General features: G+C 45.8%; 2 protein-coding genes across 9 annotated transcripts in view; one reads left to right on the top strand and one right to left on the bottom strand.

Annotated features, from left to right (window-relative positions):
* Positions 1-2,335: 2,335 nt before the first annotated feature.
* FCF1 (FCF1 rRNA-processing protein) lies at positions 2,336-10,480 on the bottom strand. The gene is made up of 8 exons (XM_037900692.2): positions 10,339-10,480; positions 9,956-10,023; positions 9,418-9,489; positions 8,863-9,011; positions 8,203-8,275; positions 5,636-5,723; positions 4,808-4,902; positions 2,336-3,317 (listed from the first exon to the last, which is right to left on the bottom strand). The coding sequence occupies exons 1-8, from the start codon at positions 10,339-10,341 to the stop codon at positions 3,269-3,271; spliced, it is 597 nt and encodes a 198-aa protein (XP_037756620.1). The 5' UTR covers positions 10,342-10,480; the 3' UTR covers positions 2,336-3,268.
* AREL1 (apoptosis resistant E3 ubiquitin protein ligase 1) overlaps positions 10,415-26,631 on the top strand; it is a 55,432-nt gene continuing 39,215 nt past the window's right edge. For 3 of the 8 annotated variants that reach the window (XM_043547858.1, XM_037900688.2, XM_037900685.2), the window contains exons 1-10: positions 10,415-10,534; positions 17,289-17,555; positions 18,756-18,815; positions 19,500-19,726; positions 20,429-20,666; positions 21,701-21,870; positions 21,958-22,138; positions 23,004-23,251; positions 25,398-25,475; positions 26,468-26,609. In XM_043547858.1, the coding sequence (XP_043403793.1) occupies positions 18,800-18,815; positions 19,500-19,726; positions 20,429-20,666; positions 21,701-21,870; positions 21,958-22,138; positions 23,004-23,251; positions 25,398-25,475; positions 26,468-26,609 (1,300 nt within the window). In that variant the 5' untranslated portion in view covers positions 10,415-10,534; positions 17,289-17,555; positions 18,756-18,799. Of the gene's footprint in view, positions 10,535-17,288; positions 17,556-18,755; positions 18,816-19,499; positions 19,727-20,428; positions 20,667-21,700; positions 21,871-21,957; positions 22,139-23,003; positions 23,252-25,397; positions 25,476-26,467; positions 26,610-26,631 lie in introns of those variants that run through there. The other 5 variants (XM_037900687.2, XM_037900684.2, XM_043547857.1 and 2 more) reach the window with 5 other exon arrangements.

Here is a 26,631-nt window from a genome sequence, read left to right as displayed (position 1 = left end):
TCTCTCTTTCTCTCAGACTGGTCATGTGCAAATTGAGAACTGAATGGTTCACAATGGATGCCCTTTTACAGTCTGAGCAAAATGCTAATCAACAGATTGTGGGGGATAGAAGAAAAAACAAAAACAGAAGGGTTTGTCCTGTTTAGGGGTAAGACAATGAACATTTGGAACCATATCTGTGATGGAGATGAACCCCCACTTATTCCTTCAATCTGTGAGGACAAGCAGACAGCAGACTTGATCTTATAAGGGACCTTAGCCAACCTGAGACTTGGAAAGAGACTTGGGACAAGCTATCTGGTAGAAGATAGGGGAATGCTTTGTGAGTGCAGTTTAGGGTTTAGAAATTTTGTTATTATTTGATTTTATATGTAACCATTTGTTTCCAATATTCTTACCATCACTTGAGTCCATGTTCTTTGATAAATTTATTTGTTTTGACTGTATATGTATCTAAATGGTATGCGTTAAGTAGAGCGGTGATCCTGAGTTGAATCTTACAAGCTGGTGTGTACTATTCCTTGAGGAGTAGAGAATGTGAGAGTTCTGTGAGCATTCAGTGGAACATGGGCTGAGCACTCCAGAAGGACGCTCAGAGGTTGGCATGTGCCTATTACTAATCTGTCCAGAGAGGCCTAGAAGGCAGAACTGGCATTGCCAGAGGCTGGTAGTTTTAGGGAGCTGATCCACAATAGGTACAGACAAAAAATCCTCACACTAAGGGCAGTTGGTAACAAGGTGCCTCACAACCCTGGGTACTCCTTGGAAGTGTCACATTAAGTACTTCTGGTGTCAGGATCCTATGCATTCCACCATTGTGTCCATGGAATTTACTGCGAAATTCACCCCGTGAGACTGAATTGTGTTCCAGAATTTTAGCTTTAAGAAAAATATGTTTCTAGCCCTCATGGTTGTGAATTGTGAACCCAGTTTAACCAAGACAGTGATGTCTTCCTGAGTCTGCAGAGAGCCTAAAACAATAACTCTAAGGCAGGAGTTACCCCCATTCATTTCAATGGGTGTTTCACTCTATAATTTAAAGGTGACAATTTCAACCCCACCATTAACTATTTCACCACTGATAATTTTAGTAGAAACATCCAGCTAGTATGTTTATCCCACAATTCCAAACTGTCTTCACACCTCCCGAGCTACCAAAAGTCCCAACTGTCCTACACCCAGCTACTGCCACCCCCAACTTTTCCCCAGACAACTGCTACAATGTGGTTAGGTAGTATCAGTAAAAAAAAATCTGACATCAAAATTGGGAGGACAAACTAAACTGAATAGGAATGTAACAGGGTGTACTGACTTTTTTTTAAATAACCCCCCCCTTTTTAACATTTATCTGAAGCTGCTAGCAGAATTCTTTATTATGCCACCTACAACAGGGACCTTGCAACAGAATGTAGGTCCAGCTTACTGCAGAGAACATGGAGTCTCTTATCTACTGTGCTTTACATTATCAATTAGCTTAATGAACACAAAAAAAAGCATAACTGTTAATGGGATAAATTTACATATGTGTCAGGGGAAAGATGTGGTGATGGATCAAAGCCCTACATATCTAGCCTCTGCTTCATGGACTTGGACATGTGAAGCAAGAGATTATACGTACATTCATGAGAGGGGAAAAAGTTTCATAATAATTACACATACCATTCTAATAGAGATTATAGAGTTGTGGGTCTGGTAGTTTTGGCTACTTTGAGCAGATAGTGTGAATCTTCCACAACCCTTCTGACAGATCACTAAGAAAGGGATTTTTAAAGACAGTTCCAGAGCCAGCACTTGATTAAAACATTTGAAATCTACATGAGCTATTCAAGCCCTAATCTCATGGCTTTCAATGCCATGTTAACTAAAATGGTGCAGATTTTTTTATTATTTTAAAACTACTGCATTTATGACCAACTTAGTGAAAACTACTGCAATTGCTAATGAAGTCTGTGGGAGTTAGCCCAATCCACATGAGGGCTGAACGGGGACTCATCTTTGTTTTTCAACAGGGCTCTGTTTATACAACAATCAGTGCCTGCTGCCAGCCTAAGCAGGGCCCTGGAGCTCAGTAAGGGGTTTAATAGTAAGTGCTGCATCAGTTTGGCACCTTTTCTCCTCTGCCCCAACCCCTCCCAGCAAGAGGAGGGTAGAATGCTGAGAAGAGGTGCCCTGTGCCCAGCTATGAGTATACTGTGGAATAGTGCCTGCATCAAGCAGGAAGTGGGAGGACACACATGAAGACATGCAGAGTTTCCGGAATGCACGTAAGACACTACCATGTTTAATTCATTATGCTGACGATATAATAGTTGAAGAAAAGCTGACTAATTCGAAATAAAGACTGAACACCTTTATTATTGCCCGTTTAGTAGAGACACTGCAGTTTGCCTACGGCGCTCTCATCAACCGTCATGCTTGCCAGTTTTTCCTTCAGCAAGGACCCCAGGATGTTGATGACAAGTGAATTTAAGTTAGTTTATCCTAATGCTTGACAGTCACATCTAGACAAAGCATCTTCTTAATTTGAAACTTGATGGGAGATTTGACCTCAGAGACATTGGCCTCCACGTTCTCACATGGAGGAAAGAGGAGAACTTTGTCAGTTTTGTTCAGACCCAGAACACACAGAATTTACTTAGTCAGGGATTTGGAAGGTGGGATGGTGGTGTTCTATTTACGTCCCCACAACCCAGCTTCTTGTGTTGATTTTTTTCAGAGCCTCTATCTCCACATGAGGTATATCCACTGCCATGGCCTCATAATTTTGCTGATTCCCTACCATTCAGATAATGAAATTCGAAGTGTGGGGCAGACTTCAGCTGTGCTAGGGAAATGAATGTCCTGCTGCAGGCAACATTTTTTCAGACTGAACTGCAACTCCAGTTTCTAGGAACTTTTGTTTCCATTCTGTTCCGTTGCTGGATCCTTCCTTGGCCCTTTCCCTAAATATCCCACCTACAGAATGAGGAGGAAAATAGGCAGATGCACTCTCTGGGTCCTAGTATCCCCTCCCACGCATGCTGATGTGACAAACGGGTTTAGGCAGAGCAAGGATGAATAAAGGTAGACAGATCCAAAACGGCTTTTCATTAGAAGACCAAAGCTGCAAAGCCAAGGCCTAAGAAATCAGTCCCGTGTCATCTGCAGGCCTGGGAGCAATCCCAGCAGAGGGAGGGAAGGGGAGAATAGAAACAGAGGAGCCCTCTAACTGGGTTTAGGGTCCTGGCGCTTGATAGCAGGATGTGCTGGGAACATCTGTAGCAATGGGTTAGAATCGAGGGGCTCCATAATCATCTGGCATCCTCTCAATGTTATACCTGAAGGCAACAAAGAAAAAAAATGTGAGTATAGAACATCCTGCTTGGAAAGCAGTCTCCTCCAGTAACTGCCTTGCCATCTCCCCCTTCAGCACGCAGCAAATGTGGAGAGGAGCCTAATGCATTCAGGCCCACAACAAGCAGCTTCATGGCATTTTGACCTGCAGCCTGAATACCCAAGGAGGGCAAAGAGTGGCAGTAGTGGAACTGCAAAGAGACTTGGAGAAGTCCCCACCAGTGTTCCAGCATTACAAAGCTCCTCAAGACAGATCGATTGGGGTACAGGCACCCCAGAAAACTTATCACTGCCGTGGGAGGAAAACAGCTTCAGACCAAGGTCTTACATAATAAGTAACATTACTCCTTTCAGCCCTATGACAGAGCAGCATGGAGAGCAGAGCACTTCAAAGAGCTGCTATATTAGTCACCCAAGCTGCATTCAAGGGCACAAAAGTATGACAGCAGGAGACACTTTGTGAGAGAAACATACAAAGCTACATTCCAGTTATGGATCAATTAAGATGCTTTGTGAACTTGCCTCAGCCAATCTTGACACACTGCTCCCCTATCACATATCACCAGACTCCTCCTCTCTTCACAAAATCTTACCACTACTAGTACAAAAGCTTTCTCTCTGCTGCCCTTAGGATCTGGAATAGCCTCTCCCTCCCTCACCCCCATTTCAAATCCCACCTGAAAACATCATCTTCTCTGCCCATACCGTGTTTTCTCTCCCCGCCTCTATTTAACAGGGGGTATGAAAGATACAACTGTTGTATTTCATGCAGAAGATCATATTAAAATATTGAAGGTGCCCTACAAAGGTAAATAAAGGCCTCTTTCTCTAGGTCCTTATAAACACTTTAGGAAGGCTGGGATTGTTGCAAATCCTTGCACATTTAGATTATGTTAAAGCAGATTACAGCTCCTGAAATGTTTAAAGTAACTTTAGATTAAGCAAGCAGCCCCAAACAACACATGCTTGGAAAAATTCACTATTTCAAAGTCACTAAATCAATTTCTTTCAAAGTTGTTTTGTTTTACATCAGAAACTAGGTCAGCCACTTACTTGTGTACACTAAATTTGTGACAGACGTGAAAAAACCCTACTCTTCAAGGAACTTCTGAGTACATTTTGCTGATATTTCAGAATCAAAAAATAAATAAGCCACTTCTTGGCTGATATCAAATAATGAAAACTGACCCCAAGGAAATTATTATTCCAAATTACGAGCAACTGAATGAAATTGTTAGTAATGGAAATGGCATTCCAAACTTAGACTACTAGGTACTCCTGTTACAACAGTGTACAGTCCTTTCTTCACACAGGCAGTCATACCACTTCCGTTTATAAAGACTCAATGACACTACAGTTACAGGCACTATAGAAAACCACAAGATAGATAGAAAGACCAAACATGTTTGGGAATAAACTGCTAAGACAGCAATGGTCAAAGTCAGTGTTGTGTCCTGCTAGGGAGGTCTCCCACCTGTGGTTGGAAATATACATGATAGGGACTCCAGGAATCTTCCGGATTCTCCGCTTAAGGTCTCTGTCCACCGTGGCCACTATGTAACACTTGTGCTGCAAGAAAGGGAGGCATGTCAAACTCTAACAGTGACCCAGCCCAGTGGAAAGAAGGCCAAACAAATGATTCTGTTCACTTAGTCATAACGCTGTGGGGCACCAATTCTAAAAGAATTGGACATTACTAGGATAAGATGCTATTCTTATTCATACACAGTCCTACTACAGATTAGCTGTGCTCTTCTTCTCATCATAGTGTCCAGGTGACTTACAGATGGGAGGCATTGTTGCCTAATGGATAGAGTGTTGGACTGGAACTCAAGTACCTGGGTTCTATTCTTGGGTCTGCCCTGGCCTGCTGGGTGACCTTGGGCAAGTCCCTTTGCCTCTCTGTCCCTTAGTTTCCCCATCTGTAAAACGGGGACAGTGATATTGACCTCCTTTGTAAAGTGCTTTGAAATCTACTGAAAAAAAACCATTATATAGGAGATTGGTATTATCTTTATTGCTACTAAAGCTACTGGCCTGCCAGCTGGAGTATTCAGGAAAGAATTTCCCATCCCATACGTATTCCTTCAGATAGAATTGCACAAGGAGGTGCATGATAGGGATGTTATATCTTCCTTTGAAGCAAGTAATGTTAGAGATTGGATACTGGACTAGAGGAACTTTGACTGGCTCCCACAGTTTCTCAGAAGGTCTCAGATTTTATAGGTCATTAGTGCCAACAGGAGTTCAGCAAGTTTTCATGCCAACAGTGCAGAAGAGTAATCCTTGGAATGGGAGGTACCTGAGTGACCCTCTGCACCAAGCAGTCATCTGCATAGGTCCCTTTGTGTGTGCAAGGCAGGCGTTCAAATCGTGGGTCCTTGGCTATCCTGTGGGGTCATAAAAGATGTCATTAGGAAGACTACTGAGGACACTTGACCTATACAGAGGCATCTTCAGATAATTCCAGGGTGAGGAAGTAGGAACAACCCCCCTTCCATTCTGGGCAATTTCCAAACCTCAAGACCACAGCCAAGACCAGGGGGTTAAAACCTCTTCAGGCCAATTTCAAATGAGGAGCAAGGAAGGTCAAAAAGCACAAGTTGGATTAACAAATATTGTGGCTAATTATCGTTGTTTATGTATTACTTAGTATTTATTGCAGTAGCCCCCAGAGAGCACAATCAGGATCCGGGTTCTATACAAAACGGAAAACGGTAATTAGAAATGTCAGTTCTTTGGACAATTCCCCTACAGAACCTCAGTATCATGTCCAGGTGGCAAGAACAAGCCTCAAACATAGCCAATGTCTTCTTGTGACAGATCCAACAGTCCAGCCTCCTGGTTTTGGTCTTCCAAGCCATCTTTGGGTAAAACTCAAATCAATTTAGATGTGCTGATAGTGACTGTAAGTGGGGTCTTTGTGACGCCCCCTTTTACAGCTGTGGTCAGTTAGAAGATGTAGGCCACATATTTGCAGGTTGCATCCATGGTGAGGGCTGCCTGGTTCTATCATGGACTTGCATAATGCCCTTCCCTCAGCTACTGAGTGATTAAGACATTTAGACTAACACGCTTGCCTTGATTGTCTATGTAGATGGAATCACTACATAGATATCAGGGGTAGGGATCATATTTCCCTTTAGCACCTCATCTCAAAGTGCTTTACAAGCTATATGCAGAAATAACTTCCTCTCTCAAGAGGGCTCTCTTTTAATGGTGGGTGAACACAGCAGCTCTTTACTAGCTGCACTGCAATACTACATATTAGGTCAAGAATGGAAGTGAATAACTATGACTGATTGACAAAGCAGAGGAAAATTAGTTATCTGACTTGGACTAATGTTGTATAGACAATGGAACTATGAATATAATTGCAGGCCAGTACCCTGATTCTAGGATTACCAGTTCACATTATTATGCTGCTATAGGACTGAGATGGAACTCAGCTGATAAATCCCTGAAAACATGAACTAATCTTGAAGAAGAAAAAAAAAACCCCACAGACACCCCTCCTTTGGGCAGAGGTTTCTCTCCTACTTATTCTCAGCTGCAGGGAAATGTTCTTTTGGAGAGTTTGCTGCAAGTATAAAAAAAATATGTCACATAGATAAGAGATTTGAAAATTGAAAAAGAAATCTTTACAGGATTCACTCAAAACTTGTTCCAGACCCACACCTTAATGCTGGCAGGTGCCTTTGATGTGGTGGAAGAAATATGAATTAATTATAAGAACTGGAATGATTTCAAAATCCTCTGCAGTATGGATGTTGTAGTGGAAAGTCACAAACATGTCTTTTTTGCTGTGCTGATGTACAAAGCTCTGGAAACCCTGGAGAAGTTTCTCAATGATCATGCTAGCAAATATCACAAGTTTGCAGAAGTATGACGATGGATTTTTTAACATAAGATGCAAGAAGTATAAATGAATGCCTCATTGTCAGTGTGATCATTTAAACTGACATAAGTCAGGAAATTCAGAGTTACAGTTGGAACATCAAGGATCCAGCTGGTGCAGGCTGACGCCAGAATCATCTTTTCTCCTGCCTTGATGCAAACCAGTTTCTTTGTATCATCTCCTGATATTAAAAGGGATCAAGTTGATTTAAGAGCTCTCAGTGCAAGAACACAGTGCAGCCAGCAAGACTATTACGGGTGACCTCACAGGACTTTATAAACATCTTTTGTCCTCAGTGTAGGAACTCCTAAATGCCCTCTTCTCAACAGGTTACCCACTACAGAAAGAACAAGCACAAAGGAAGAAGAACAGAGTGCCAGTGGCAGAGATCTCATTATAAACATGGCTGATTTGGATAAAGATTTTTTAAAAAATATGGCTTGCAATCGTGGCAAAGGTGGTTTTATCATCCTCCTCCAGAATATCCATGTGGTCTTGAGAAGCAGAACTGTCCAGGATGATGTACAAATTGGCGTATATAGAGTCAAATGTTTTTCTCATGGTGGATTCCTCCAATTTAATTCAGACTGGATTGCTGCCTCCATTGTAGCAGGCCTTCTGTGAATGATCTGTTAATGTCTTTTCTGGGTGTTTTGGCCAGTCTTGCTCACAATGACTGTACATAAACTGGAGCTATGACTTGCACCATAATGACTAGATATTTTTTAAATAAAAGCTTACATTGTGCAGGAATTGATAGGCCAAGAAGATAAGCTTTTGCAAGACTTTCCACCCTAGCCCAAGCTTTGGGAACAGAACTTTCCACTTCCCCATCCCTATTTAAAATTCAACCATAATGGTTGTGATTAAGTGATATAAAGTGCTATAGTACACAATCTAGTCAGCGATGTGTCTGAAGCAGCCAGGTAGACAGATGGACTAAGGAACAGAGTTGAGTGTCCTGCACCTACCTTAGTGCCACACGGTACTTCTGCCCTAGCTTCTCAATTTCAGCCATTACGCAATCTGTGATACAGGGGATACCTGCATGAACAGATTATTATCAATATTAGTTATTACATCTATAGTGCCAAAAGTGTATTAGCTCTTACCTTACAGTACTTCACTATGACAATGTGCTCTACAGAAAATACTAAGAAACTATCAAGATCTCTGCCCTGAATTGCTTACAGTTTAATTAAACATACAAAAAACTCATGAAGGGGGAGGAGAAGGATGAAATGCAAAGCAACCTAGCAGCTAGTTGGCCATATCTTGTTAAGTTTGTTGATCTTTTGAAGGAATTTGGGGTTTAAAATTTTTGTTTTTATTTTTTTTTATTTTGTTAAGATTAGTATTTAAGACTCATCTAATTATTAACTGCATAGAGTTCTAAGGTTAATGCGGATCAAGAATCCCAGGTTCACTGAACATCATTAAGCTCCCTTGGCCCCTGTACTTGGCCAGCAGCATAAATCCTTTTAACTGGACTTTTGTTACCTTAAGCTAGTGCTATGTGGCCTGCAAAGTGTTTGTGGCAGAGTGAGGGATTGTTGCAGGCAAGAGCAGACCTCACCATACCAGGGCACCATGCTGTTTCAGGAGAAACTCTAACAGGAACAGACACTCACACTTGGCATAGAGACAGTCCATCATTGACTGCACCAGGTCCAACTTGGCTTTAATGGAGAAGTTGATGAAGTTTGTATCAATCAGAATATAATAGGGTGGGCCCAACTGCATGTTATACTGGAAGAACAAACAGGAAGGGTGCTGAGGGCTGTCAGGAAAGAAACAATTCAAATCAGTTACTTTAAACTGACACCACCAATGCATCAAATCCTATGACCTGGACAGATCTGCTAGGAAACACGCCCAGCCAGGAGCAGTTTTGAGATAATGCCTGGAGAGAAAGATGGTGGCAATTACGAAGCAGCCCACCTCCACCTCTCTTCCTTCTGAGAGCCCACTCCCCCTTTCCCAAGTATACACATCAAAAAGTTCAGGCCAGGGGTGGGGCGCAAGTTCTGACAATCTTTAGAACACTCCTCTAAGTGAAAGAGATGGGGAAAATATTCTTGCAACTGCCCAGAGCTGCCTCTCCTCTGCTCCCAAGTGCAAGGCAAGGCAGAGGGCATCTCCACTCTCCAAGATGTAAGGCAGAGTGCAGCTCCTTGGGTACTTACACCTCTCTTTCCTTGATTGCACTGGGATCATCCTTCTTTTTCACATTGGATTTTGCTCGCTCCGACTGTTTGCTAAAGCAACAAAAAATAAATTACGTTTTTGTGTGACACTCACAAGTATGTTAGTATGGAGTGTGTGTGTGGGAAAGACGGGGACAACAATGGATAGAATATTAAAACAAAAATGCCTTAATGATGTAAAAAACAAGGGAAAAAAGGAACAGCTAAGAATGATACTAGAGAGTAAAACTAGAAAGTTTGGACTGAAATTATGAAAATTTAGGTTAGCTCCCAGGAAGACTCCTTGACAGCAAAATGGATAAAAGTGGGAAAACATCTTCTAAAGCAGGAAGGGAAAGCAATCACTCGGGATCCTGAAAATAGGACAAGACACTGGAGAACATTCAACCCAGACTCATCCCGCACTGGCCTTCAGAGATTGACTAGGGGGAACCTAAGTTTCTCTGCAGCTAAATCTCCAGTACTATGAATGGGTCCCCGATAAGCTGTTCCCACACCCCATTGCTGCGAGGCTCACATGCGCTGGTCTCGGAGGTTGATCATGCGTTTCACGATGGCGTATTTCCTCGCTTTCTTTTGCTTCCCCTGCAAGGAAACAGTGTTAGAGGAGAGGAGGAAAAACAGACACCCCGCAAACCTGCCCCCCCCCGTGACTCCCCGGCATCCGCTCCCCAAACCCATCCCCCCTGCCCCCAGCGGCCCCCAGCAATGCATCCCCTCCACAGAACCACCCTGCAGCATCCCCCACCCCGCCGCGCGGGAACCCTGCCCCTCACGTAGAGAGACCCCCGAGACTCGGGAAACCAGGCGCGGGCCAGCCCCGCGCGGAGGCAGCCAAGCCCCACAGCTCCCGTCCGCGTGCCTGGGAGCAGAGCGCCGCCGCCGCCGATCACGACTCACCATCCTGCTCCTCGCCCGCCTCCTACTCGGCCCCCCGGCCCGACCACTTCCGGCGCTCGCCTCGCTCGTCGCAGCTGACCTGCCCGCGAGGAGCTATCACTTCCGGCCGCCGGCTCGGAGGCGGGGGCAGCGGGAGCCCGCGCCGGCCGCGCGCACGACCAGGGCCCAGGCTCGGAACCGCTTCCCGCAGGCTTCGGTAACTGTCTCTCTTCAGGCCTGTGAGCCGGGGGCTGAGCCCGCGTCCCGGGGAGCCCCGGTGGGGGCTCGGGAAACCCCCCGACTCGCCTGTGGGGGGAGGGAGACCGGCCTCGGGCCAGGGCGGCCTGGAGCCTGCGAGACGCAGCGACCCCCGGCAGGGGTGGGGTTGTGCGCGCGCGCCTGGAGAGGCGGTGCCTGGTAGTCCGGTTACAGAGCCCCATCAGTGCGCCTCGCTCCCGGGGAGCCCCGGTCCGGGGGGGCAGAGGAGTCCGGCCAGAGCGGCATGGGGGGCTGGGCAGCGGGTGCCGAAGTGCGAGGACATGGAGCCCTGCACCCGCTGCGGGATGGGGATACAGCAAGTGTCCACCCAGCACAGGTCTTCGCAGTATTTTTACTGACTGATTCCCCAGTACGTTAAGCCTCTGCCCAGGATGAGGTTTCCTGGCATGGCTGGGACTTGATCCCCTGTCTATTTGCGTTTAGTGTTTGTTCCTGACTTCCTAGTGCAGTGGTTCTCAAACTTTTGTACTGGTGACCCCTTTCAAATAGCAAGCCTCTGAGTGCAACCCCCCCCTTATAAATTAAAAACACTTTTAAATATATTTAAGACCATTATAAATGCTGGATGCAAAGCAGGGTTTGGGGTGGAGGCTGACAGTTTGTGACCCTCCATGTAATAACCTTGTGACCCTCCATGTAATAACCTTGTGACCCTCCTGAGGGGCCCCGACCCCCAGTTTGAGAACCCCTGACCTAGCGGGTTTGTGAGCCTGCTATCACGCAGGTTGGGAGAGGGTGGGGTCATTGGGTCAAGTGTCTAATATTATGCACAGATACTCCCCTCTGTCCTTGGATTAGAAGTCATTTCTGATCTTTAGAGGAAGTGAGTCTGCAGTGGAGCGGGAAATAATTTGGACCTATTCTGTATCACATGGGAAACTTGGTTGTTCCTTTCTGTTTCTTTGGTGCCTTATTACTAAGGCTACGTTTATGTCATGGAAGTCAGGGAATCATCCAGAGACCTCAGTGACATTCTCTGCTTCAGCCCCAGGGACTGTGGGACTGGAGCTGGCAGCCAGTGGGGCCCTGACAGGGTTCCAGTGACAGGCGACAGCCTCGTGCAGGGGAGGGGAATGCCTGGGGTGAGCGGCTGGGGGTGTCCTGTTTTCTCTTTGGGAAATGTGGGCACCCTGCAGCTTCCAGCTGCTGTGGGCAGAGGGGGAACCACACAGCTCTTAGCCATCACAGTGGCAGGGAAAACCTTGGAGCCGCAGCAGCAAAAATCACAGACAGGTCACAGCTTCCATGAATTTTTGTTTATTGCCTGTGATCTGTCCCTGACTTTTACTAAAAATAACCATGACAAAAGCTTAGGCTTACTTATTACCTCTCACTTCTGGTTTCCAATCTGTGGTCTCTGATTTTGCATTTGAGGAAGTCTGCATGCATTTTGCTCACCTCATTGTAGTGAAGTATTTGTTGGTGAGAAGGTTCTGTTTGGCATCTGCACTTGTCTCACTGGTTGTTGTAGTTTGTATCTGTCCTTAATGATTGCTATACTGTAAAGTTTTTTTAAAGTGATTTACATTATTTGGGCTTAGGTGAAATTGATTATTTCATTGTTCTGAAGGTTAGATCTTTTGTTGAGGTTTGGCTGTGCTGCTGTACCTGCAGTCATTGTCAGGTTTCTGTTTTTTCTTCTCTAGTGCTTTGTGGTGAGCAAAAAGTTTGTGGCCTTGGCTGAGGTGTCCCCAGAATTTGTCCTTATTGTGTGTTGATTAGCAAAAGGTATCTCTAGTTCTGTCCTGCTGCTGTCTGTTCCTGTGGATGCATACTATTTATTTGCAGAACTTGTAAGGTTTCTCTTGTGGTTTTGTCCTCTTCAATGAATGTTGCAGATACAGATGGGTCCCATATTTCACTTCTCTATAGTAAAATGGCTTGGATTATGTTACCAAATACTTTTCACAAGACTCTAAGCGTATGTATGTGTGTGTGTCAGGGGATATTCTATAGCTTCCAATCTCTATCAAAATTTGCTAGTGGTTTTGAAAGGGGAGCACACTCCCATTTCCCTTCTCCCTTTCTCTTCCCTCCCACCTCATTGCAAAATGGAGATATCCCCTCTCATATGGAGCTGTTTTACTTGGCTGTCTCTTGTAGGTGAAACTCTAGGGTCTGAAGAACTTGTTTAGCGTTGGTTCTGCAGGACCCTGACTCTGGATGGTCCAGTCCCTCATATAAGAGAAAGGTATTATCATCAAACATACTTCCTGGTAGTGGCCATTGCCTGAGGTCCTAATAAATGCATGGAACTTCATTGGGTCTGCCCGCAGAGAGTGATAGCTAGTGGGTTGACACATTCCCTTTTCTGGCTATAGGTCTTTTCTGAGACCTCTTACTGCCATGAGCCAGTTTGTGGCCTATGTCCCTGATGCCTTGTGAAAGGAACAGGGAGTTAAGCCTTGCTGTGGTGTCTCTTCTTCATGCACATCCTGGGATTGCTGTAAGCTTGGAGGCGGAGCTGATGGTGCCTTTCAGATGCGACCTAGTACTCCTTTTCTTTTTGCTGATTTGCTGAGGTGATCATGAAGCATGAGGAAGACAAGCATCAGCACAGGCTGAGTTACAGCTAAGCCACTTCTCCCCAAAGTACTTTCCTCAGCAGAACTGTAATTAAGGAGCTAGTGGTATGGAAGAGAATCAAAGACTGGAAGGAGAATTGGGCTTGGTAAGGAAACGGGGGGGAGAGGTAGTTGAGAGAGGTCAAAATATGGGCAATTTTACCAAAATTAATTGTTGGATGAAGAGATGCATTCTCTAGTGCTTTGCTTGTGATGTTTAGATGGTCCGAGTGACCCTGCTTTGGGAAGAGCTGGAGGGCTGATCAGCAGTGGTGAGTGGATGTTCCCCTGTGAGCAGTGGCTGAGGCTTATTTTTACTTGGAAAGTGAATGTTGTGTTATGCAATGAATGAAGAAGGCTGACCTGCTGTATCTGTGGAGGAGGTGAGGAGCACATGTGTACTGACATTGATTTAAGATCTACTTTGGAATAGAAAGAATGGGGGATCTTAGATTTTTGGTATTGATCTGGGATCTCTTGTGTGTGTTTTATTTTTTTCAAAGCCAGCATTTCACCTGGACCTTGTTTAAAGTTTCCAATGGCATGGTCCAATCCTGGAGAGAGAGTGACAGATCTGTTTGTGTTGATCTTGGCCATCGATGTGGCTTTCTGTCCTTGCTGCTTGATATTGGAACCTGCCCAGTGCCCTTGAGCTGACTCTTCTGACTTTCAGGATCATATTTTAAAATTAAGTGCATATGTGCAATTGCACTGATACCCTTGCACACATTTGATTTATGTGAGAAAATACTGGATATTCTCACTCTAAGGAGAATCATCTTCTTGTGCATGATCTGAGAAGAACTGACCATTGTCAGTGGGTATTTGTCCACAAGGCTAGGTATGCCACGTAAGGTATTCTGTTTACAAAGTTGCTGAGGTGCTCTCTCAGCTTGGTTTTTATAATTTTGAGGCAATACTCTCCTGCAGAAATGATTCGTAATCCATTTTTCCTGAAAGCTGTTGGAATTCGGGGTGGGGGGGGGAGGAGGAAACCAAGATAAATATTTATCAGTGCAGGAACAGATATCAAAAGAAGGAAAATCTGATGTGTTCTAGGGCCTCAACAAGTCTTTTTTATATAGTGTGTGCCCTCTAATGGCTCTGAAACTTCAGTTACATTAATGTACCAGTGCTGGCTAGTATTTCCCTTATAGCTGCAATTACACTTGCGCACAGCTCTCAGAGCTTTGCTGCATACTCTTCTGTCTCCACCACAGTTCTCTCTGTGGTGCCATGCACTCCATCCTGGCTCTGCAGGTAGTTCAGGAGGGAAATCTGGATTAAGTCTTCCAAATTCAAATTCTTCCTGCAGGCGGCAGGAGGCCATCACTTGCTGTGTCCTTGGATCAAGCACATAAGGCCTGTAGGAGTGCTGGGTATTTTCTCTGCCCAGTAATGAGGTTGACTCTGTACTGGTATCTTTCACAAAAAGGTTAGTTCCCCACCTTGTTAGCTGGTAGCTTTTGGCACTGCCTGATGCTCATCTAAAATAACTTGTTCATCTTGTGAATAAATTACATATCTGGGTACCAGCTAACCATGGCAAGAAGCTTACCCCACAGTACCCTGTCTGAGTAAGTATCTTTGGGGCTGGTTCTAATGTACATGCTAGAAAGAAGCTGGCTGTGAATGTGGCAGCTCCTTTTGTCTCTGCTGGCCATCTGACCTGGTGCCTTGCCTGCCATTTCATGCAGCGATAATGAAATAAGAACTTGCTGGGCTGATTAAGGGAGACAGCTTGTCAGACACAGGGAATTAATTCTGAAATTCTGTAACCAAGACCAAATGGCCCATTTTCATATTGGCATAAAACTCCTTGCTCATTCTGGAGGTTTCAGGCACCAAACTTAGAACAGACAGTAACTTTCAGCATGAGTTGGGGAAGGGAAGAAGTTATGGGCTGAGACTGGGGTAGCTTGTGCATATGGGCCCAGAGTGCCAGTTTTGTACTGAGGTTTTTCACTGTGGAGAGGGAACTGATTCTGTAGATGCTGGTGAAACATTTCCTTCGAGATTCAAAAACATTTCAGAATTGCACAGTGATAAGAGTCCCTGTGGAATTTACAAACTGCTCTTGGATGGAGTGCACTCCATATTTGGAGGGCGAGCCGGGTACAAAGGGAGCACTTATGGAATGCTAGGAAGAAATGTGTAGAGAGGTGGAGGCAGGAGTGTGTTACTGTGTTTAAAAACATTTCGGCTACCAGTGTTAGAAATAGTTCTAGAAACTATACCCTGCACTGTTTTCCTTCCTAGACTGCATTGCAGTTTCAAAACGATTTATGCTGGTGGGTGGGCAAAACCTTGTAACAAACTAGCACAGTTGGAGCAGAGTTTGAAGCCAGACATCGAGGCCATATGAATGAGCATCAAGGAGTACAGGTTTGGGGTGAAGTCACTAGTACATATGTGAAAGGTTTTGGGTCAGAGCCATGAGTCAATTACCCAGCCCACATCACAGGGCATTAGCTAGATTAACAGCTTCTGCCTTGCTGTGTTAAGAATAGAGAATTCAAAGGCCTGAAGCTGTGTAGGGAAGAAATTGAGAACTCATGGCCTTAGGGATGAGGGAAGGATCTCAGCCAGAGAGGGAAGGATAAAATAGCTGAGTGGGTGGGATTTTCCCTGAGATGACACAGCAAGAGACTGGGGTTTTCTGTAGCACATGTAAAGAACTCTACAGATTTGCTCATCTGTTTGCATATGTAGGTGGAGAGCTTTGTGCCCTGAAGGCAGCAGGCTCTGTACGGTGGAGTTGTGGGTTAAGAGGTCCTGGGGAGGCAGCAGGCACGCTGAAATAGATGGTTTGGAAAGGATGGGGTAAAGGTGGCAGACACCCTGAAGTGGAGGATGGGTGAGTGGGGAGGAGCAGGTATCTTATTGTGGAAGGTAAGGAGAACACCACTATCAGACAGCTAGCTGATGTGATCTGTTTTGGGAGAACTGCTGTAGTATGCTGTCATTCATAATTTATTCTGGTCTCCTCCTTGCACTCTGCATTCTGAAAGAACAGATGTGAGCTAGGGAGGTGCATGGCCCCCTGGGACATTTCCTATTCTCTGTGTCAGAGGTCCCCAACCTGTGGGGCATGTCCCCCAGAGGGTGTGGAGGGGGCGGGGAGTGAGTGCCCCTCAGCCCCACTCCGCTCACAGCTCTGCTCCGGCCCAGCTGCAGCCCTGGCTCCGGCCCTGGCTCCCAGCTCCACACCCAGCCTTGCCCCCAGCCTCAGCCCTCCTCCCGGCTGCAGCTGTGTCTCTGGCCCTGGGCCCCAGACCCACCCCCAGCCTCAGCCCCCTTATTACCCGTGTCTGCGTCCCCTCCCCCTACCAGGAGCCCCAGCCCCACTCCCAGCCCCGGCTCTTGGGGGGAGATGTAGACGGGTTAAGGGGTGGAGCGAAGCTGTAAAGTTTGGGAACCACTGCTCTATGAGTTACACAGATCCTATCTATTATGGGGTTTGTCTCCAGACTGAGATATTTGCTGCTTTGCAACTCAAAGAGTTTTAGCAAGGTGGACGGTGCTTAAAATGAATTGTTTTGTGAGGCCACCTGCTGTTCAGATCTGGGACACCTGTAATGTGGCAGCAGCAGAGACATTTGCCCCATATGTTTTGGGGCTCAGATTCCTTGTAAGACATATTACCTATAAATGTCCCTGCAGCTGAATATCCTTCACCTGGGATTGGTGCAGTCATATTTTGCAGGACACCATGCTTTTACTAGCTTTATCTCCACCCCACTTTCTCTGAGGGGCTCAAGTGGTGCCCAGTCCATAAAATTTACTCTTGGGTGGGAGCCAGGTACCTGGCTGCCCTGCTGAACCCCTCAGCCTGTCAAAATCTATCTGGGCTGGCAACGTTTTGTTCCATCTTGGACCTGCAGGGTTTCAGGGGCATTGGTGTTGACTGAATGGCTCTGCATATCTAGGCTGTAAAGTGAAATGAGACCAGGGTACATTCAGAGTACTGGGACATGGAGAAGCCTAGCACTTCACTCATTTTGTGGTGCTTTATAGCAGCTATGCTTGTGGCAATGACCTGGAGTCAAGTTTTTTTTAATCCCCTTCTAGGCTGTCCTTTTCATCTGACAGGTGTAACTGATTTTTCTTCTTCTTGTCCCTTCCCAGGCAGGAAGGCTAGCAAGCAATTGGTGGCTGCACAGTGCTACAGTGCAGATATCCTCTTCCCGGAGTTGGGGGATAAGTTGCTGTACTTGAGTCCCTTTCCTCCAGCCGTGAATCTAAGATGTGAGTTCCAGGAGCCTCTTTTTCCACAATGTTCTGCTGCTCGGTCCCTTCCTGTTGACCCTTGCCCCACCTCTGGAGCCAAGAGGAAGGATGTGGAGGAATGAGTGCCCCCCTGTTGGCTTTTAGAACATGGGCACTTTTGTAAAGGTATGTGACTGCCATTGGCTGGAGAGTTGGGAGGATTCACAGGGCTGGAAGGTGATAGCCATTAGATAGGGAAATGTCTGGCTTAAGCTTTCTGCATGGTGGTGACTTTTGTTGCTGCTGTTGTGATAACTGATAAGTAACTTCACCTCATGCATAAACCAGCTGTATGCACATTGTAATTCCTCATCTAATGGCTGGCAAGCTACATTGCATGCACTAGTGTGTGTGAAACTGTTATTTTCACCCCGGCTGTTGGGCTAAGTACTAGCTTCTGGAGCAGGTGGGTTCTTGCTCTGCTGCATGATGACACAACCTGAGGGTCCCTGAGGCACCTGCAAACTCCTTTGTAATAATTGAGAGTGCATGGTGTTTACTCTTTGCTGAAGTAAGATGGAAGATGTAGGTGTACTTCCTTATCCCATTGTCCCCCTGTGGTTCAGCCTCAGAAGGGCCAAATATATTTCATCCCTATGCTAGAGGGCTCATTTGGGGGAAGAGGAGTGGCGGAGGGGAAGAGGTTTATGCTCCACAACCCACTTATTCCGTAGTTTTTCTGCTGAGGCTGCCAACCTGAGGGCTAGTTGCTACCAGCTATGGTGGTGGTTTTGTGGTGTGCCCACATGACCTGTGGGAATGGAACTCAGATCCATGCAAACTCACTTCACAGAGCCGTCAAACAGATAGGAACTACTGTCAGTCATTAGTATTGGAATTGGTGACCCCAAGGTGAGTGACCGTATTGCCCAGTCCCCGAAGCCTACTTGCCCACTCCCAACACAGTCTATGAAGCTCATACTGTATTGTCTTTATTTCAGGTATCACTGGTTCAGAACAGGAATCTGTGATGTAATTGTTCTTTACAGTAAACTGGGCTGATCGGGTGTTCCATAGCCTTTTGGTATCATGCATTAGGGATCTCTTTAGGAAGAAGACTGATTTTCTCAGCTCCCACTGAAGCATATAATGTGTGTGGGGGAAGAAGAGATGGGGACTCCTGCTGGCCCCTCAGAGTTTTGGGGCACTGGGTATTTGTTGATGGGAGATGTAAGCTGTGTGGATTTGAGAAAGAGTCACTGAACTAGACATGGAGTACTTGTGGCACCTTAGAGACTAATAAATTTATTTGAGCATAAGCTTTCGTGAGCTACAGCTCACTTCATCGGATGCATTCAGTGGAGACATGGTGTGTTTGTGTTCTAGATGCAGCTGTAATCCTCAGCTGTGTGTCTCACCGAAGGGACCTGATGTTTTACATTATTGGTAAGTGGAGAGGTGGCCCTAATGTCAGTTTTCAGAGCAGCAGCCGTGTTAGTCTGAATCGTGTTAGTCAGTGCATCTCACTGTAGGATCCTGAGGGTTTCCCTAAGTCTTCTACTGTCTTGAATGCTTTCACATTGGTTTAGGGTCTATCTAACAAACAGAAAGTTTTCTTGCCACATTGCACTCTTCTTCAACCCCAAGCAGAATTATCCCATTGACCTCACTCCTGGCTCATCCCTCCTCTTTACCTTTATGGCCTAGTGGGGTTTGTTTCCTCCACGATGCATGTTTGTCCAATTTTAAATACTACAAGTGGTAGTTGCCGCATTGTTTCCTGTGGTGGAATCTCAGTAGTTTTATGTACGTATTCATAGAAAACCACTTGCAAATGTATCTAGATTCTCCTGTGCCATACTTCAGACTCTGGGCAGCTACAACCATCTCCACTCAATTCATAGTCATTCATACAGTCTAAAACTTAGGGACCTTTATGGTCATCTAGTGTGAACTTCTGAATAACACAGGCCACTGAAGTTCCCATAGTAATTTCTGCATCTAGCCCATAACTTCTGGTTGAGTTAGAGCGTATCTTGTAGAAAGACATCCAATCTCAGTGCAGGTGGGATCTCAGTGCCTTGCTGGGCCATGCTACCATAACCATCCTGTATTCTTTCCCTGCTGCAGGTGGGATCACAGTATCCATTGTAGTCTTCTTCTTCACCATTAAGTTCCTCTTTGAGCTTGCCGCACGTGTAGTCAGCTTCCTCCAGCATGAGGACCGGGAGCGCCGAGGGGAGCGAACTATTTATGACTACGTGCGAGGCAACTATTTGGACCCCCGCTCCTGCAAAGTCTCCTGGGATTGGAAGGACCCCTATGAGGTGGGCCACAGCATGGCCTTCCGAGTGCATGTAAGGGAATGTTTCTATCTCCACACAGATTGGGGGGTAGGCCTTCTATCTCTAGGAGATGAAGGGGAAATTTCTTCCTGTTTCTTCCTTTTGATTTTCTGGAGGGTGTGGGACAGGGTGAGGTCCTCTCCTGTTTGTCTATTAGGACATTTTCATGGTTGAGCTGAATATAGTGTTTGTGTCTAACAAACTCCTTTCATGCTGTTGCGTGTCATCGCCACAGACTAGGTCAACTGCTGGGGTGAGTGTCTCCTATGCACCTTCCTTTATGGTGAATTGGTGGGGGCACTACATAGTTCTCTCTGGGGACACGTGGACAAGACCTAGTGGTCTTCCTTTAAGGATGTGGCTTTCCCTGCTCTCCTTTTGGGCTTGGGTTCTGTTGATTCTGATCTGAATGCACACTAACAATTCAGGGATCAGTTGCCCTTCTTGTTCTTCTCAAGTCACTTTTTTGAACCTGAGCACAATAAGGAACAAGGGAGAGGGGTCCAGGGCTCAAAGGTACTCACTGTCCCCTCTCTCTGTAGGAGAACGGTACCCATACCATGGGGCCGTGGGGCCTTGTCCTGCATTTGCTGTCCCCTCACTCCCTTGCTGAGGCAGGGCTCCATCCTGCCCCTCTGTTGCAAGGTGGCTGGTTTCTCTCTGTCCCTGCACCCCATATCTCTGCTGACCTGGGCTTCTCCATTCCCCATGCAGTTATTCTATAAGAATGGGCAGCCCTTCCCTGCTCATCGGCCTGTGGGGCTGCGAGTTCAAATCTGCCATGTGGAGCTAGCAATGGATATTCCTGTGACCCAGGAAGTCCTTCAGGAGCCCAATTCCAATGTGGCGAAAGTGGCCTTCACTGTGCGCAGGGCTGGGCGATATGAGATTACCATAAAGCTCGGCGGCTTGAATGTGGCCTACAGCCCCTACTACAAAGTGTTTCAGCCAGGTAAGGTCTAGGTGAATCGGTAGTGAGCCTGAGTGGATATAGAGGTGTCGGACACCCCAAGGTATATGTGTTGGGAGCTGAGATAGATATTTGGGGAGGATTTACCCCTTCTGCATTCTGTTCTTCACACATGCCACCCCAAGTAGCAGAGACTCTTGGTTTAAGCAAGCTTATGGGCAGCAAACATAGGAAAACAGAAGCTGCTGTATACTGGAGTAGGCTGCTAGTGCCTCTCAGCCTACATAGCTGTTGGCACCATATCATGCCTTGTGGGTAACTTCATCCTGACCCTGCTGAGTGGTTAGAGAATGCCTTTATGCACAACGATTGAGAATTATAATTTATCTTAGGTAATGTCACTGCAAGTGCTATTTTGATTTGACTCTAATCCTCTTGGATCTTCTTAACTTTGCTTCATTGATTTCCTCTAGCAATGAATTTCACAGATTAATTATCCGTTACTTGGAAAAGTTTCCTTTTTCCTTTTAATTATTTTTTTTTCTGTTTGATTCCAATCAGCATATTGTATACCCTCTGTGCATGTACAATAAAAAATACATCCATTAAATAATTTTACAAATAGACACGGTACCAGTTAAGTTGCCCCCTTTATTGCCTCCAAAAAAAAGAGGATGCCCAAAACTTACTCAGTACCCTTCTGGCTAAAGCTTGCATTACTAGCTGAGGCTTACAGATCCACTGATCTGTACTTTATTGGACTGGCTGTGGGAATGAGTTCCAGAGTTGAGGGCTAAAGTGCTAGCATGATTGGAGTGGAGGACACTCTTTTAAATGTCCTTAATAAAGCTGAGAGTTAACCCTGTTCAGCATGTTGGGCCTCTATCCCCTGGCAAGCTCTTTCCTCCCCATTCTATGCATTTCAGTGCTTAGTGGCTTGGTTCTCTAGCTGCAGAGGTGGGGAATGTATTAAGAATTCATCCATTCTTTACAGGGCATTGTGCTCCTATCTTGTTAGCTCTCTGCTGCTGTACCTAGGGCAGTCTCTGATTCTAAATTGTCTCTCTTTGTTTCAGGGATGGTGGTTCCTTCCAAGACCAAAATCGTCTGCCACTTCTCCACTCTGGTGCTGACCTGTAGGCAGCAGCACACCTTGCAGATTGTCCCCAGAGATGAGTATGATAATCCTACCAGCAATTCTGTGTCCCTGATAGATGAGCAAAATTACAGCCTTTCCATCCATGAGGTGAGTTGGACTCCATCCCTCTCTCCCAGTCTCCTACTGAGCTAGAGAGTGTTGTCCTCTCCACTGATGTTCTCTCTCTTTGTCTAGCTGGGTCCTCAAGAGGAAGAGAGCTCTGGCATTTTGTTTGAGAAGTCCGTGGTGTCCAATCGGCAGACTTGCCAAGTGTTTCTGCGACTTACCCTGCACCATAGAGGCTGTTTCCATGCTTGCATCTCCTATCAAAACCAGCCTATTAGCAATGGCGATTTTGACATTATTGTCCTAAGTGGTGAGTTAAGAGATGTTAGGTGATCCCAGACCAATTGCACTTCCTACTGGATGCCATATGGTCTAGTCAAGTAGAGCTGGTTTTTTATTTAAATGTGGCTTCCCTCCATGCCAGCCACACTCAGTTGCCCTGGTAATGTCCATTAATTTAAAATATTATTTAAATAAGGTAAATTTGGTGCTGGCAAAGAAAGCTAGATGGAGAAAACTCTGGAGACAGACATTCCCTATCCCCACAACAGGTATAACGCAGGAGCTGTCTCCTCCCCTGCCTCAGAGGGGAATTTTTTAGAGATTGAGCAGTTGACTGTAGCCTACTCATTCCTTTGCATCTCACAGGTTAACAGTAGGGGAGCCAGTTTTGGGCGTGCTTTGCGATCTACAGATGAAGAGTAGTATGTAAAAGATAGGTGGTATTCTCATTCCTAATTGTTTTGTGATGTGGTTCTCTGTCCCACAAGGAGAGAAGCTATCAATTTATTTCACACAAGCTACTGAATGACTGTCATATGGTTATGGCTTTTGGTCACTACAGGCAGGAGTCAGGTTAGAACTGGTGCCCTAGAAGTAAAAGGTTCTGTATTCCTTCTCTCTCTCTCCTCCCCCCTCCCCCTTCCCCTCTCCCTCCCCCCCAGCCTGTCTCCCAGGCCTATGGAAAGGCTTGACATACTGATGTCCTGGAGGTGAAAGGCTCCATATCCCATTCTTGAGCCTCTTTCATTATTGACTCACTTTACCAGGTTCCCACTTAGCTGGTTAGACTCTTTGCTTAGTGCCGTTCTGTGGACTCTGAGCTTAATGTGAGATGCTGAACTTCGTTTCTTGGCTGTATCAAACTTTACATGTGTTCCATCTGTGTCCTTTAGAAAATGAAATGAACATTGTAGAACGCAATGTGTCCACGTCAGGGGTGAGTATCTACTTTGAAGCCTATCTTTACAACTCTACTAGCTATGCCAACACACAGTGGCACCTCCCACCCACTCATCTGGGCTCCTCCCAGCGCCGTCCTTCTACCGCAACTGAGGATGAGGATGAAGACTCTCCATCTGACAGCCAGACTCCTGAGAAAGTGAAGAAACCCAAAAAAGTGTATTGCTATGTGTCACCCAAGGTAAAGCCCACATGATTGCTGCTCTTTAGCTTTTGATTCAAATGTTCTTGCATTTCAGAGCTTGCCTTGCCCATCACTTTGGGCTCTGCTTCTAGACACGTCAAACTTGGCTGGTAAAGTTTGTCGAAACTAAGTGTTTGTTTAAACTTGTTATATCAGATTCCTTTGCTCTGTTTTTTTTTTTTTTTTTCTCCCCTAAAGGGTCCAAAGATGCCGCTGCAACATCTCGGGAAAAATGATCCCCCACCTAGCTAATCAATGGGAGCGAGAAACCTGGAAAGCAGGAACAGCTGAGGGAGACCAAGAGAGGGAGTGGGCAGAAAATTTAGATTTTGCAATTCAGTATCAGTTAAAAAGACTGCTTCAGTTTTAGCATTGCATATGTAGAAGCATCATATCACAGAGCAGGGGGATATAACAATATCTCTGTCTGATCCAAAACCCATTGAAGTCAATGGGAGTCTTTTCATTGACTTTAGTGGGCTTTGAATTAGCTCCTGTATGGGTCTGGTGAGATTGGGCATCAAGTGTCCTCAGTGTTGAGTACTTATAGATCGTGATCAGGAGGAGGAAAATCAGATTAAAAACAATAAAACTGATCGGGGGCTAGGAAGGCTGATTTAGGAAGAAAGATTAGAAAAACACAATCTGTTTAACAGCTAAAGTGAAGGGATTAAAATATAAAAACCTAGAACTGAGAGTGGTTGTTTAGTTTGATACCTTGAGGTATAACTAGGAGAAATGGCAGGAAATTAAGAAAAGAACAATGTAGTTTTTGCCTTTGTAACCAGATCAATATTTACAGCAACCATTGACCCTCCACTCCCCACCAAAACCCCTATCCTAAGCAGAGTGCCTAGGGAAGCCAGAAGAGCAGAAAAGTGCATTAGAGACCTCAATTTGCCAATCCATTAATTTGGGAGGGGTTCAAGTAATACAGTAATAGGTACCCATGTAAAACCCTAATCTAGGAAAAATCTTCCTGACAGAGAGAGAGATGAGGCTGTGAAACAGTCACCAAACGGTAAAGGGGAAGGCACATTGCTTGGGATATTTAAACCTAGATTGGATGCAGTATTAGAAAATGTGGAACTGGGAATGATGTCTGAGGGGGAGGGGGAATGACCCAGTAGCCCCCTCACTCTGATTCAGGGAGACAATTTTGGACTTTCATCAAGCTTCACTGTTAAATTTCCTGATATTGGAGATCATTCTGAATGCCTTCTGTTGTAGCTACTGCTTGGGCTGGAAGAGAGACCCCTTGTGCACCTATCTAATCTGTGTATTTTTTATGCACCCATAACTGTAGTGTTTGGGCACCATATACATAAATATAGACCATCATTCCTGTCCAACAGATCCAGGCTGTCCAGCCCAGCAGTCCCAGTCCCTTACACAGGGCTGTTCTCGCTTGCTCAACTCCAGGAAAATTGCTGCTGACTATTCCCCAGCCATCTGCTGAAGGAGGCCTGTGCAGAAGGGAGTCTTGTATTGTGCCCTAAAGGAACTAAAATTGGGGCTTAGCCTGCTCTCCAATGAGAGGGAGTTCCACAGCTAAGGGCCTTCTGCCAGAAACGCTCTGCATGGTGAAGACAGCAAACTGGCTTGGTCACTCCAGCTTCAACAATTGCAAGATTTTTTTTTTATTTGTTTGAACTTGATGTTCATGACATTGAAGGAGTAACAGCAATAATTTGGCCCATGCAGGATAACTTTCCTCAGGACTTTCCAGCTCTGTCAATTCATTGCAGTCCTGTACTGTAGCATCCCTTGCTATTTGAATCCTGGCTTCCACCCTAAATTCCCATACACCAACTATCTTTTTAAAAGCTAAGGTGTGCGCCGTTGGCCTGTTAATGCATGCTCTGGTTTACTGCTATATTTATGTCACATCAGCTTGTCCTGGGAGCTTCACAGACAAGTGTAACAATTAAGTCCTTTTGCCAAGTTGCTTACAATCATTCTTCTCTCCCATGTTACTGCGTAGTGGAGGTTTGAAGGGCATGCGTATTGTCACAGGAGAGGTTTTGGAAGGAGGCTTTTCCTGTGGGTTTGTTCATCCTGTGTCTTGAGTCTAGAGTACTTCAGAAAAGAGCTTTAGTAGAAATATGGCTGCTAATGATCTCTCTTCCCTACGGCTCCCCAGCAATTCTCAGTGAAGGAATTCTACTTGAAGATCATTCCTTGGCGCCTCTTCACCTTCAGAGTATGTCCTGGCACCAAGGTGGGTTTGTCTCCATCCAGTTATTGTTGCAGTTTCCACCCTATCACCCCTTGTTGCTGAATAATGAATAATAATGAATAATAATAATGAATAATGCCTGTTAGATCTGCTGTTGGCGAAGTGCGGTTATTTCCACTGAGCAGCTAGATACGTGAAATCCAGGAACTCAAAAAACACCTTTCCTACCAGAGTACTGGAAATGTGTGCGAGCAGGTGCTAGCCATGTCTCTTCTCCTCACCCTAACATCAGGATCCTAGATATCATTCTCAGTCCTGTATCACACTTCTCCTAATTGCTTTATTGAAGGAGGAAGAAGGCATCTAGTTTTGGTCCCCCTGAAGCCCATACTGTTTGAAGTGGGCTTTATAAAGGCAACATCCCAGCTGGAATCCAGACGCTAGAGCAGGGTTGGCCAACCTGTGGCTCCGGAGCCACATGCGGCTCTTCAGAAGTTAATATGCGGCTCCCTGTATAGGCACCGACTCCGGGGCTGGAGCTGCAGGCACCAACTTTCCAATGTGCCGCGGGTGCTCACTGCTCAACCCTTGGCTCTGCCACAGGCCTTGCCCCCACTCCACCCCTTCCTGCCCTCTCCCTTGAGCCTGCTGTGCCCTCGCTCCTCCCTCTTCCCCCTCTGAGCCTCCTGCACACCACAAAACAGTTGATTGAGAGGGAGGGGGAGACGCTGATCAGCCGGACTGCCGGTGGGTGGGAGACGCTGGGGGCGGGGCGGGGTGGGGGAGCTGATGGGGGGCTGCCGACGTATTACTGTGGCTCTCTGGCAATGTACACTGGTAAATTGTCTTGTATCCTTCTCAGACTCAGGTTGGCCACCCCTGCTCTAGAGGCAGTGTGCCTGTTATTTGGTTCTGTGTGAGTGTGCAGATGGGAAGGTGTGTGTGCAGAAAGTGGTCTTGGTATGTGTATACCACACTCTGTGCTTTCTGCTGCACAATAGTTTGACCCCTGTCCTGTGTCTCTTTGCTGCTAGTTTTCTTACCATGGGCCTGATCCTGTGCACAAGCTGTTGACACTGGTGGTCGATGATGGGATCCAGCCCCCTGTGGAGCTCAGCTGCAAGGAGAGGAACATCTTGGCAGCCACTTTCATTCGTTCTCTGCATAAAAACATAGGTAAAAGAGGCTGGTGGGATAG

The sequence above is a fragment of the Chelonia mydas genome, chromosome 6 (assembly GCF_015237465.2).
Source record: "Chelonia mydas isolate rCheMyd1 chromosome 6, rCheMyd1.pri.v2, whole genome shotgun sequence".
In the NCBI taxonomy this organism is placed as follows: Eukaryota; Metazoa; Chordata; order Testudines; family Cheloniidae; genus Chelonia; species Chelonia mydas.
The sequence above is the reverse complement of the archived record's forward strand: the minus strand, read 5'-3'. Positions and strand labels throughout refer to the sequence as shown.